Source organism: Geotrypetes seraphini, chromosome 1, assembly GCF_902459505.1.
Source record: "Geotrypetes seraphini chromosome 1, aGeoSer1.1, whole genome shotgun sequence".
In the NCBI taxonomy this organism is placed as follows: Eukaryota; Metazoa; Chordata; class Amphibia; order Gymnophiona; family Dermophiidae; genus Geotrypetes; species Geotrypetes seraphini.
In genome coordinates this window covers 468107488-468121837 of record NC_047084.1, presented here as the reverse complement: position 1 = coordinate 468121837, position 14350 = coordinate 468107488, and the positions used below count along the sequence as shown (strand labels likewise).

The 14350-nt window shown below is 45.0% G+C and overlaps 1 protein-coding gene across 1 annotated transcript; it reads right to left on the bottom strand.

Annotated features, from left to right (window-relative positions):
- Positions 1-5672: 5672 nt before the first annotated feature.
- On the bottom strand, positions 5673-6617 carry LOC117368359 (olfactory receptor 5V1-like). Its single transcript, XM_033961953.1, has one exon. The coding sequence runs from the start codon at positions 6609-6611 to the stop codon at positions 5673-5675; it is 939 nt and encodes a 312-aa protein (XP_033817844.1). The 5' UTR covers positions 6612-6617.
- Between the last annotated feature and the right edge of the window lie 7733 nt (positions 6618-14350).

The following is a 14350-nucleotide window of genomic DNA, read 5'->3' as shown; positions in this document are numbered from 1 at the left end:
CCCCTTCCCCGTACCTTTGGTAGTTGGCCGGACAGACGGGAGCCAAACCCGCCTGTCCGGCAGGCAGCCAACGACGGAATGAGGCCGGATTGGCCCATCTGTCCCAAAGCTCCGCCTACTGGTGGGGCCTAAGGCGCGTGGGCCAATCAGAATAGGCCCTGGAGCCTTAGGTCCCACCTGGGGGCACGGCCTGAGGCACATGGGCCCAACCCGACCATGTGCCTCAGGCCGCGCCCCCAGGTGGGACCTAAGGCTCCAGGGCCTATTCTGATTGGCCCACGCGCCTTAGGCCCCACCAGTATGCGGAGCTTTGGGACGGATGGGCCAATCCGGCCTCATTTCGTCGTGGGCTGCCTGCCGGACAGGCGGGTGTGGCTCCCGTCTGTCCGGCCAACTACCAAAGGTACGGGGAAGGGGGGTGGGGGTGTCGTGGGGGTCGGCCAGGGGGGTCGCGTGTCGGCTGGGGGGGGCGGTCGGAGGTTCTTGGGGGGGGCGGTCGTTGGAGGGAGGGGGGTTTGCGTCGAGGGCAGGAGGGCCTGGGATCCCTCCTGCCCGTAATGTAGTGCGGGGTGGGGGTAGGGGGTCGCCGTGGCCAGGAGGGTTTGGGCTCCCTCCTGGCCCGATATTGTCGGGGAGTCAGCCGGGCAAGAGGGCTTGGGCTCCCTCTTGCTCCGATCGCGGGTGCGGGTGGGAGCGCGTGCGAGCGGTCGTTCGGGGTGGGGGTGCGAGCGGTCCTGCTGGGGGGGGTGAATCGGGCGTCGGGCGGGGTGGGAAATATGTAGAAAAACTTTTGTATCTCGTGGGCTCTTATTAGACTCTCTGCTGTGTCTTCCAGAAGGGAGGATATTTAGTGGGCAAGCCATAAGCTTCTAATAAAAGCATTTATGAGGGGGCGGTCGGAGGTTCTTGGGGGGGGGGGCGGTCGTTGGAGGGAGGGGGGTTTGCGTCGAGGGCAGGAGGGCCTGGGATCCCTCCTGCCCGTAATGTAGTGCGGGGTGGGGGTAGGGGGTCGCCGTGGCCAGGAGGGTTTGGGCTCCCTTCTGGCCCGATATTGTCGGGGAGTCGGCGGTCCTTCGGGGTGGGGGTGCGAGTGGTCCTGCCGGGGGGGGGGCAGGGCAGGGCGGGTAAACGGAGAGTCGGGACAGCGCACGGAGAGTCGGGGAGGGCGAAAGGAGAGTCGGGATGGCCAGAGGAGAGTCGGGGCGGGCGAAAGGACAGTCGGGCAGCATGCGCGTTATACCCATGAGCGCGGTATACAAAAGTTTTTATACATAATATTGTGGTTTCTGCGCGCTATACCCGTGTGCGCGTTATACACGGGTGCGCGTTATCTGCGTGAAAATACGGTAGTTGTGGCAGGGGATTTTAATGCTGTTATGGATCCTTTAATGGATAAAAAACCTAGCAGAATTATAAAATCATTAGGATTAGATAATTTGGTTCAAAATTGTGATTTAAAAGATATATGGCGAATATTTCATTTTAATGATCGGGAATTTCGTTTTGCTCCCATGTACACCAATCATTTTCAAGAATAGATTATATATTTGTTTCAAATGCATTAGTTCAACAAGTTACACAAGCCTCCATAGATCCAATTATTTTGTCTGATCATGGTGGAGTGTGGATTAAAATCAAAATTATTGATCAGGATGATAGTAGATCAATATGGAGATTTGATAATACATTGCTTGTAGAACCAAATTTTATAGAGGAAATTCAATTAAAAATAAATGATTATTTTCAAATTAATAATACGGAAGATATCTCAATAGAAACGTTGTGGGATGCTTTTAAGGCAACCATGAGAGGTCAAATTATTTCTTATTCGGCATTTATTAAAAAACAAATTAAAAATCAATTTTCAAAATTAGAGCAAGATATAAAGATACTGGAATCAAAATTAATAAATAAATGGGAATATTCTACACTACAGGATCTCTTGAAAGCTAAAGGGAAGTATAATGAGATTTATTCTAAATTGGTATGAAAAGATTTATTTTCTCAACAGGCATTGTATTATGGGAATTCAAATAAGGCGGGAAGATTATTGGCAAATTATCTAAAAGCAAAAAAACGGAAAACAAAAATAGTGATGATAAAAAATGAAAAAGGGAATACATATTCTCAAATTAGTCCGATTTTAAAACAATTTTTAAATTTTTACAAAGACCTGTATTCTTCTGAGCCTTATTTAGATAAAGTAAAGGATGGATTGGAATTTTTAAATTTAATTAAAGGACCGAAAATTCCTGAGCATATAAAAGAAAACTTAGAAAAGCCAATATCAATAAAAGAATTGCAAGCAGCATTGAAGTCCCTTAGAGTTGGATCCGCTCCAGGTGGAGATGGTTTTACAGTAGAATTCTATAAATCATTCCAAATTACCATATTACTATATCTGCTAAATTTATATCAAACTCAACTAACTAAAGGTTGTATTATGGGCACCATAGCAGAATCATTAACTATAGTTTTGCCAAAGCCAAATAGAGATCCTACACTGGTTTCAAACTACAGGCCTATTTCTTTAATTAATGTTGATGGAAAACTTTTGGCTAAAACTTGGGCTATACGTTTAGCTAAAGCTCTCCCTTTTATTATTGGAATGCACCAAACAGGATTTGTTGCTCAAAGACACTCTTCTAACAACACTAGGCTTGCATTGCATATGTTGAATTTGTCAAAAGCCTTAAATGATCCGGCTTTTTCTGTATCCCTGGATGCAGAAAAGGCCTTTGATCGTGTTGAATGGATCTTCATGTATCAAGCGTTGGAATGGTTTGGTATTGGTTCAGGATTTATAAAATGGTTCAAACATTGTATAGCTCCCCTGTGGCTAAATTGTATATTAATAATAATTTTCAGAAGGTTTTAGATTACAGAGGGGAGTTAGACAAGGTTGTCCCTTGTCTCCTCTGCTTTTTGATATCAGGTCCTCATAGCTAATAAAGTATACTAATAATTTGCCTTCAGTATAGTCAGCCATTTACTTATCCCATTGACTGTATCCTATCCATCTTGTCCATCTCATATATGTCTCAACTTCACTTGCTCTCTCAGTTGTCAAATATGATGTTTCATTGTATATTATGCATCCAAAAAATTTTCTTACTATTAATGAACTACTGTTCTGAGATGCAGATTACTTCTACAGAAAGAAATGCCAAAATCATAAACCATGATAACAATAATATTAATAGTGAAAGGGTGTCCTCAGAGTATAGTCTTAAGCGATGGGCATCAGGCACTAAGTGGAAGTTCTTTGCTAGTCTTCTTAAAGACTTTTTGTCAGGAGCAGAATCACTCCATAAGACACCCCTATGTGCAATTAAATATAATAGTGTTTAAACCATGATTTTAATGCATCTCTTTCTGTACATTTGTGGCTGCACATGGCAGAATTTTTTTCAAAATAAGCAAAAATAAAAGCACTTATCTCAGATTATTTTTCACTGTAACTGTCTTCTTATTTGAACGACAGAGTAGCTGCTGTATTTTCTGTTCCGGCAGCAATAATGACACCTGTGAGCACAACATCCCCCGGCCTCAACAAAGCTGTCTCGAGGTCAATGGTTCCTTCTTCAGGAACCCCAACTAACAATTTTGACTTCACTGCTCCTTCGCCAAAAGTCAGTGGCTGTTCTCCCGATCTGCTGCTTCATTGTAAAGTATGAATATCATTAGCATCATATCTATTGTATGTTATTTGAATATTCTAATGTGTACTTGTTAAGATGTTTCATTCTTATTGTGGCAACATTGTGAGAATCATATGTCTATAATAAGAATGTTCTTTCTTGCTGCTTATTGTGGCATCATTTGTATTTTGCTGACATTTATCAGATTTCTGATATATGATTATTTTCAGTACTGTCAAATGTTTATATTTGTGGTACTGTACTATATTATTCCTGTTACCAGGATTCAATTTGCCATATCCGCATTTACCTCATTGATTGTATTTATACTTATATTTGGTGAATTTTTGTACTATTGTTTTTCTGTTAACAAAACTGTACATTTTATGCCAAGCTGTACCTGGGTGCATCTCTTCATGATGCAGGTTAATATGAGAAATCCCAATAAATAAATAAATAATATATCATGCTGAGACAGAGTGGATAAGCATCACTATGTTTCAATTTGTCTCTCCCTCTTTTGTTTCTCGCATATTACCTATGCCTCTGAGGTTTGGCCATACTGTCCCCCGCCCCCCAAGGTCCAAATGGCAAAACAAACAAAAAGACCAACAGGATTTACAGTAAAAAAAAAAAAACCAGCAAAAGTAAACAAAAACAATACTACAAGAAAATGTACAGGATACAGGAGTTTATTAGAGTCACCGGAAGTTGCATCAGAGGAGAAGCTTCTGCCTGCAGACACACATGACTTCAGGCAGGCTCCAGCGGCCTGCACAAATTACACTAATATGTCACGAAGGTAAGGGGGAGGGAGGGAGATGCTCGGACCGCGCGAGGGGTGCTGAAGGGGGGTGGCAAGAAGGAAGGGTGGTGGTGGAAAGGAATGGAACAGATGCTGAAGGGGGGTTGGGAGGAACAGACGCTGAAGGGGGGTGGGGAGGAACAGACGCTGAAGGGGGGTGGGGAACAGAGAGTGGGGAGAAGATGCTGAAGGGAAATGGGGAACAGAGAGTGGGGAGAAGGCACTGAAGGGAAATGGGGAACAGAGAGTGGAGAGAAGACACTGAAGGGAAATGGAGAACAGAGTGGGGAGAAGTCGCTGGAAGGGAAGAATTCAGAGATGCCAGACTATGGGAGGAGTGGAGGGAAGAAGATGGGTGCTAGACCAATTGCGGGGGGGGGGGGGGGGGGTGAAGGGAGAGGCACAGTAACAGAGCAAATGGAAGACGCATAGAAAAGACAGACAGTGGATGGAAGGAATTCTTTTTTTGCTTTAGGATAAAGTAGTATATTACTTGTGTTGATAAAAATTTATAAATAAAGCCCTGCCAGCTGAACATCTCTTTCTCTAGTTCAGCTGCCAGAACTTTGATTTATAAGGAAGGAATAAGCTAAATATTGCAGTACTGAAGGTTGTATGGATGCTGCGGGGACAGTAGTCATAGGGATGGGGCGGGGGCAGTGGTTGCGGGGACGGGGCAGTGACAGGGATGGTGGTCGCGGGGACGGGCACAAATTTTTTTCTCTAATGTGTAACATATGAATTCAGCACAACTCTAAGGAGATGTCACACACAACGAAGTACTGTTCTAAATTTAAGAAAAGACAAGCTCGAAGAGTAGTGCAAAAAGGGAAGAGGAAGAGGGATGGAAAACAAATGCAGGTGGGAGCAGGGGCAAGTTCAGGGAAGATTCTGAAAACAAAAAGGGTGATTTTGAGCTTGATTTAGGAGTTCTCTGAGAACTAGCTTGATGACAGTCATGAATTTTAGAACTCGATGCTATATTCATGTGGTATATTTTTTTGTTGTTGTTGAAAATGGAAGTGGAGGGGGTGGGGGTTAAATCTTTTTGTTGTAATATTGAAGATTTTCAAGTGATCTTGTATTTTAAATGCTTGATATTTACTGTACACTTGTTGTAAATTATAAATGAATAAATAATAAAAAAAAAAAAAAGAACTTGTGATGGGAAAACGGCCACTTCTGTGAACCTGCATTTCATATGCCATTGGTTTTGGCTGTATGATTCAATGAAATCCACTGTTCCCTTTCCTCCATAGAGCTTTCCTCAGTGCCCCTTTCACCTCCCTGTTCCGCAGGCTATAAATGAGGGGATTCAACATAGGAGTGATTGAGCTGTATAAAATTGGGATAATTTTACCTTTGTCAAAGGAGAAACCTGGGAGTGACCGGATATAACTAAAAGTAGCTGTCCCATAGAACAGAACAACTACGGTGAGATGGGAGGCACAGGTAGAGAATGCCTTGACCCTCCTTTCAGTTGAACTTATCTTCAGGATGGTAGATATGATAATGGCATAGGTCAGTGTTATAAAAAGACAAGGGCCCATCCCTACAAACACCCCAGCTGTGAGAAGAAGCTTCTCATTGCGGGAGGTGTCTGAACAGGAGAGCTTATACAGAGGGGGTACATCACAAAAAAAATGGTTTATCCCATTGGGACCACAGAAAGTGAGCACGGAGGCTGCAACAGTGTGTACAGTTGAGTTTAAGAAACTGGCAAACCAGGAAGAGACCAGCAGCGCAAGGCAGGCTTTCTGGCTCATTATCAGTGAATAATTGAGTGGCTTGCAGATAGCCACATAGCGATCATAAGCCATTACAGCAAGTAGAAAGCACTCCGTGCCTGCCAAAAGTTCAAAGAAGAACATTTGAACAAAGCACCCCACAAAAGATATTGTCTTCTGCCCTGAGAACAGGCTGGATAACATTTTGGGCAGGATGACAGAGGAGGAACCAACATCTAAGAAGGAGAGATTGCCCAAGAAGAAATACATAGGCGTATGCAGACTCGACTCAGATAGGATGACTGTAATTATCACTGCATTTCCAAGGACTGTAGTGAGATAGACAAAGAGAAACACAACAAAGAGCCAATGCATCAATTCCTCTGCATCAGAAAGTCCCAGGATAATGAACTCTGTCACAGTACTACAATTGGCCATCACCTCCCGGAGTCTAGGGCTTCAGTCTGCAAAACAAGAAAGAGAGATCATGGATAAAAATTTCCAGGGCTATGTTTAAAAGAATGAAAGATGATTCCATGACATACAACGTCCTTCAAAATCTCTAGGTTCAGGTAGTTAATGTGCTCATGGTAATCCAAACACAGTTGTATTCCACATGATAGCTCCAATTGATGGAACAGAAATGTGTTTATGGTAATCCAGTGGCAGACAAATTTTGTTTCATTCCACAAGATAACTTCATGGGAAGGATTGAAAGTGTTTCAGATAGTAATGCGTTCTCTATCTATAGGAGATTAATTAGTTGTGCTCATAGGAGGGTTATTTTATAAAGGGTCTTGGACATGTACAGCATGTTTTACATGCAGAATAGGCTTTTTATAAAACTGCACAGTGGTATGCATATGTATAAGTACACATGCAACAAGACAGTGTATAATAATATTCAGTGGCATACCTAGCATATGTGACACCCGGAGCCCATCAATTTTTGACAAACCCCATCCCCATCTGTAAGAAAAACATGATTTTTAGTAACATCCAAACATCACACAAGAGTGTACCTAGGAAAAGGCAGCATCTTACATACTACAGTGAGCAGTACATCAATACACCCATTGTAAAACTAAACAAGCCAGACTAGTACAGATCAATCCTGCACAGTCAATCCTAACAGAAAACCATGTCTTTCGAACACACATAACACAGAAAACACCTTTACCTAGTATGGAATATGTAATCACAAACTAACCCCTCCCCCTTTTACAAAAATGTAGTGTGGTTTTTAGCCACGGTGGTAACAGCTCAGACGCTCATAGACTTTTGAGCATCAGAGCTGCTACCATCAAGGCAGGTGCTACAAAACGCTCCACAGTTTTGTATAAGGGGGATAAAATAGAAATACGTAGACAAAGGTTACATTGAACCACCAAGAAGCTAGACTCTGCATACAATGCAACACCACAGAAATAGTGACACATGTCTCCTAAAGCAAAAAATAAATAAATAGAAAAATTTTTCTACCTTTGTCTTCTCTGGTTTCTGCTTTCCTCATCTTCTTGTTACTCTCTTCCTTCCATCCACTGTCTGCCCTCTCTTTGTCCCTATATGGCATCTTCTCTCCTTCTATGCCATTTCCAAAAACTGTATGCCTCCACCTTCCATCTCTCCCTTCACCCCCCATTGGTCTGGCATCTCTCTCCTTCCCTATCCCACATCTCTCCTCTGCAATCCCTTTCCCTTTTTTCCTTTTCAGTTTATTTTCTGTATCTGTCTAGATTACGTTCTTACTACCCTGTCATCAATTCCCTTTTTTACTGTCCACCTACAGCTCGCCACTTCTTTCCCTCACTCCCTCCAGTATTTCACTAACTCAATCCTTTTCCCCCTATCATGTGCCCTTGTTTTATTTATCCCATCCTTCCATCATATGCCCTCTTTCTCTACCCATTCCATCTAGTACCTTCTCTTCTCTCTGTCCACTTCCATCGTCTGCTCCCCTCTTTCTCTCCTCCCATTTCCTTCCTGCATTTGCTCCCTTATCTCTCCCATCTGCACTTCCATCCAGCATAGGCTCCTTCTCTACCCTCCCCATTACCATCCAATGTCTGCCTTTCTCTCTACATCCACCCCTCCTCAATCAGCATCTACCCCTTGTCTCTCCCCCCAATTCCATCAGCATCTGCCCCTTTCTTTCCCTCCAATCCAATTCCATCCCGTATCCTTCCCCCTTATGCCTCTCTCCCCTTTCCCTGCACACCAATTCCATCAGTACTACCCTTCCCCCTGTCTCTCCCTCCACCACTCTTCCATACCAGCAGTCCTGATCCTTTCTCTCCCTTCATGCAGCAAGGTCCCACAATGACTGTAGCTGCCGGCTGCCGGTGCACCCCACTCCAACGTACTTGCTCTGGAGCAGAGTCAGCAGCCACGCTGAGGTGCAGGAAGGTCTGCCGGCTCTGCTCCAGAAGAAGTAAGTTACGTCGGGGGGGTGGACTCGGCAGACGCAGTCATCGTGGGACTTTGCCACAACTTCCTGTGTCTTCCGGTCCACCCCTTCCGACGTAAGTTACTTCTTCTGGAGCAGAGCTGGCAGACGTAGTCATCACAGGACCTTCCTGTACCTCAGTGAGGCTGCCGACTCTGCTCCAGAAGGAACAAGTATGTTGGAGGGGGGTGCACCAGCAGCCGCGCTGAGGTGCAGGACCTGTTGCACAGTAGGGTGGGAGGTTCTGGACCTGGCCAGCTATGCACCCTCCTAGGGCATGCACCTGGGGCAGTCCGCCCCCCAACCTTGGTACACCACTGCTAATATGTATACCACATGTAGACATTGTAGGAGCATAGAGTAGGTCGGACATGCAAAGAATCATAGTCTACATATGAATTTTATAAAATATGTAAGTAGCACAAAGGTGGTAGAAAGGGCACCGAATGTTAGCCACAAAAAAATTGAGTGCTAAGCAAGTATTGTATAATGGCTGCAGTAGAAACCTCTACCGCAACTTATTAAAGAGGGCAAAAATATTTTTAGACCAATGGCATTGAGCATATTTATTCTGGGTAGCTGAGGCCCTTGCTCCATAGCCTGCTTTAGTTCGATATTTTTATTGAAAAATTATGTGAATCAAAAAGCAATACAACAATGAATATTAACAGTATCGTGCAGTGATAAAACGGTATGACAATGGAAAAAAAAAAATAGTAATGAATAGAGTGGAGGGGTGGTCTGGTAGTTAGAGCTGAGGTTGTGAGCTCAATCCCAGCCACCAAGCACTCTATTGCCCCAGGTATCACAGTTAGATTATAAGCCTGCTGGGAGTCTCTTCATGAAAAGGCAGTTAATTAAAAATGAGGAGAACTTAGGGCTCCTTTTACGAAGCCGCGTTAGCGGTTTAACGCGCGTAATAGCGCACTAAACTGCCAGATGCGCTAGCCGCTACTGCCTCCTCTTGAGCAGGCGGTAGTTTTTCGGCTAGTGCGGGAGTTAGCGCGTGATTAAACGTTGCGCACGCTAAAGCCGCTAACGCGGCTTTGTAAAAGGAGCCCTTAGTAAATGAATAGAGTCAAATTGTTATGGCATAGTATGTCAAGACAAAAGGAGGAATCTATAGGGCCAGACACTTTGGTACTCATTTTCAAAGCACACAGACTTATAAAGTTACATAGTAATATGTAAGTTTGTAAGTCTACTTGCTTCGAAAATGAACCTCTTTATGAATAATACAAAACCCTGCAAAAAGTCAATCAAAACCTACACTGAAAAAAACATTAATATACCATAACAGCCCTAACCCACATATGAAAAAACAGTACACTAAAAATAACACTGGGCCTTAAAGCACCAATATATTGCACATGCTACAAGAAACTGGAACAAGCTGGGCTGCTACACATTCCTGCACAGACACTACATTCCATCAGAATCCTTCACCTCAGTTGCACATGCAAGAACATGGACAGACCCTTTAAGTTAAAAGTGGATAGATTCCGTACAAACGTAAGGAAGTTCTTCTTCACCCAGAGAGTGGTGGAGAGCTGGAATGCTCTTCCAGAGGCTGTTATAGGGGAAAACACCCTCCAGGGATTCAAGACAAGGTTGGACAAGTTCTTGCTGAACCAGAGCGAACGCAGGTAGGGTTGGTCTCGGTTAGGGCGCAGGTCTTTGACCTGGGGGCCGCCGCGTGAGCGGACTGCTGGACGCGATGGACCGCTAGTCTGACCCAGCAGCGGCAATTCTTATGTTCTTATGTTCTTACATGATGCAAAATAGGGGACTACAAAAACACACTTGCAAAAACTGAAATGGAGCCCCCCCCCCCACCCAAGCAGTCTTTATAAACAGGGCAATACTAGTAAAAGAGAAACAGATTTATTTTATTTACTTTATTTTTCTGATTGGGCTGGTACCAGACTCTTCCACTTTCCATGTATCAGTCTTCTAAATTCTTTTCTGGGTTGGCTTTTCTATTTCTTCTCTCTTCTTGTCATCTTCCTTTCCTTCTCTACATCTCTCTGGCACTTTTCTTTTGCTTTAAGTTTTTTTTCCACTTTTCTATTCCTGTGTCTATCTTCCTTTCTCTCACCCTCTAGTTCAGTGTCTCTCAAACCTTCTCGAGCCAGGGCACACTAAAGGTAGTGGCCATAGCTCGAGGCACCTAGAAGTACGCGGACGTCACCGTGATGACATCATGCGCATGCGTGACATCATCACATCAACATCCATGCATGCGCAGAGGCCCTCCAGACAGGCCCTGAAATGCTAGTAGGGCGTGGCAGCAGGGAAGTCTAACAAATATCAGTTGAGTACCCCAACCACAGACCTCCCAAGCTCCATCCTACACCCACCCAAGCTCTTCCACAGATCCCGCCCCTTTACTAATGCAATTTTTACCATTCATTTTTCATATACAAACAATATACACAGCAAATATAAATTTTCAAAACTGACACATTTCTATCACTATATTAAAAATACAGTCAAACCTCGGTTTGCGAGTAACCTGGTTTGAGAGTGTTTTGCAAGACGAGCAAAACATTCTCTCAAAACTTGTCTCGCAAACCAAGTGTTGACTCAATTTGTGAGCAACCCCCTCCCCCCGAGAACCAGCATCGCTCCCCCCTGCTCGCAAAGTCCTCCCCCCCCGCTCGAACCGCCACCTCCCCCCCCCCCCCGCGCGAACCAGCACCCCCCGTCCGAACAACTTGAAACTTACCCCCCATCTGGCACCGGCACGCAGCCCACAGGATGTGCCGGTGCCGCTTGAAGAACTTCCTGCCTCTGCTGGGCCTTAAGCATGCATCTGCGCATGCTCAAGGCCTTCTAATTCTCCCTCTCGTCATCTCTCCTTCCCTCCTTTCCCCCAGTATTCTATCTCTCTCCTTCCCTTCCTCCTCCTAGTGATCCGACATCTTTCTCCTTCTTTTCCCCCTTCCCAGTCTGGCATCTCTCTCCTCTCCTTCCCATTACCTGGCATCTCTCTCTACTACTACTACTATTATTATTATTTCTATTGCGCTACCAGACTTCACTCCTTCCCTTCTATTCCCTGGTCTGGTATCTCTCCCTTCCTTTAGTCATCTCTCCTCCCTCCCCCCCCCCAGTATAACATTTTCTCTCCCTTCCTCTTTTCTGCCCCCTGCAGTCCATCTCCCTTCTCTTCCTCCTTTCTGGCCCAACTCCAAGTCCAACATTACTCCCTCCTTTCCACCAGTCCAACATTTCTTTCTCTCTTCCTCCTGCATGCTTCTCCTCTGGTCCTCTCTCTCCCTCCATGAGTCCAACTTTTTACTCTCTGCCCTCTCCTCCTTCCCCGAGTGTGACATTTTTCCATCTCTCCTTTCTCTCCTCCTCATCCATCTCACCCTTTCCATGAGTTCAACCTTTTCTGCCTCCTGCACACTTTTTCTCTTTCTCCTTGCCTCAAGTGAGAACCTTCCTTCTTACTCCCCAACCCATGTTCTTTCCCCATGCATCATTTCTCCTGTTCCTCCACCCCATGTCCATTTCTCTCTCTCTCATCACTCTTACTCCTCCTGTAACAATTTTCTTTCCTTCCTTCCTTCCCTCCCTCCAACCCCACTCACAACTAATATGCTCTCTCCCCATCTAACATCTCACCCTCCCCTCCAGTGTAGCATCTTTCCTTTCCCTCCCCTTCTACCAGGTCCAGCAGCACCTCTTCCTCTCCCCATGTCCAGTAGTACCCCTTCTCCCTTCCATCCTCCCCCTTCTCCCTTCCTTTTCCCTCCTACCTTGTACAGCAGTACTTCTCCCGTCTCTAGCGGCAGCTCACTGTGTGCTTTTTAACTTGGACATAAAGCTGCTGCTAGGATTAATTTAGATGTGGTTTCATCCAGAAGCCATATGGCCTTTGCTAGGCAGGCCCATTTCGATGATGCCGGCTGGCCTAGCAAAGGCCCCAAGGCTCACAGATGAAACCGCGTCTAAATTAATCCTAGCAGCAGCTGTGTGACCAAGTTAAAAAGCACACGCAGCTGCCGATGCTGGTCGGGGGGGAGGGGTGTGCAGAGAGAAACGTGACAGCAGTAGGAAGATGCAGTGCCGGCACTATAGGAGGTGCCTCGCAGCAAGAGGCAAGTCAGCTAGCCAGCGCTTCATCTAAAGCACGGCAGATGATAGGCTGTATCAAGAGAAGCTTCGTCAACAGGAAACCTGAAGTCATGATGCCATTGTACAGAGCCATGGTGAGACCTCATCTGGAGTACTATGTGCAATTCTGGAGGCCACATTACCGTAAGGATGTGCTCAGAATTGAATCGGTTCAGCGGATGGCCACCAGGATGGTCTCGGGGCTAAAGGGTCTCCCGTACGAAGAAAGACTGAGCAAATTGCAGCTCTACACTCTCGAAGAGCGTAGGGAGAGGGGAGACATGATTGAGACATTTAAGTACATCACGGGACGGGTCGAGGTGGAAGATGATATCTTTCTTCTCAGGGGACCCTCGACCACAAAAGGACATCCGCTCAAACTCAGGGGAGGGAAGTTTCGTGGAAACGCCAGGACTCTTCTTCACGGAGAGAGTGATCGAGCATTGGAACAAGCTTCCAGTGCAGGTGGTCGAAGCACGCAGCATCCCTGACTTCAAGAACAAATGGGATACCCATGTGGGATCCCTACGAGGTCATGCCAAGGGATAGGGTCACTAGGACTTGAATGAGCGGGTCAGTAGAGTGACAGTATAATTACAATTATACTTTAAGGGGTCAGAAGACTTAAGAGGGTGGGTAAATAGTGTGGGCAGACTTGATGGGCTATATAGCCCTTATCTGCCGTCATCTTTCTATGTTTCTATGTTTCTATGTTTCTATTTCCTTCTCTGTGAGCAGCGGCACACTTGGAATCTCAGGAGGCACACTAGTGTGCTACGGCACACAGTTTGCGATACACTGCTGTAGTTCTCAGTCTTCATTTCACCTCCTACTGGCTTTTCCTCATTTCCCTCTCTAAACTAAACTAAACCTTAAGTTTATATACCGCATCCTCTCCATGAATATAGAGCGCGGTACAGTTTACAAGAGCTTAATAAAGGAGTTTGGAGGTAGTGTAAAGGGGGGGGAGGAGAGCATTACGTTTTTGTGAAAAGACTAGTTTTCAGGTGTTTGCGGAATAGTTGGAAGGAGACCTGATTCCGCAGTGGGGTAGTAAGGTTATTCCAAAGCCCTGAAATTCTGAAGAAGAGAGATTGTCCTAATTTTCCCGCATGGAGGATGCCTTTTAGTGAGATCTCCCATTGCCTCTTCTGTCTCTCCCATTCCCAGTCTCCTACCCCCTCACTCTTTTTTACCTCATTCCCATCCTCTGTTAGCAGGACTGTGAAGTCAGAGTCAGATGCAATTTTTGGGTAGAGTCAGAGTCGGTAAAAATGTGCATAAATATTACATTATAATAGATGATAAATTTATCATCTATTATACTGTGTAACCTGGACCTAAATCTAGAACAAAGAATTTAGGCCCCCTTTTTATCAAGCCACATCAGGTTTTTATCGCTGGCCACTGCGGTAAAAGCTCCAACATTCATAGAGTTCCTAACAGCGTCAGAGCTTATACCACAGAAGTCAGCGATAAAAAAACTCCCTAACATAGCTTGATAAAAGAATACCTTAATGCCTAATATCAGTAGGAGTTGGAGTTTATTTATTTATTACACAGTTTATAATGCTAATGGTGTCTTATATAACCACTACATCTCCTA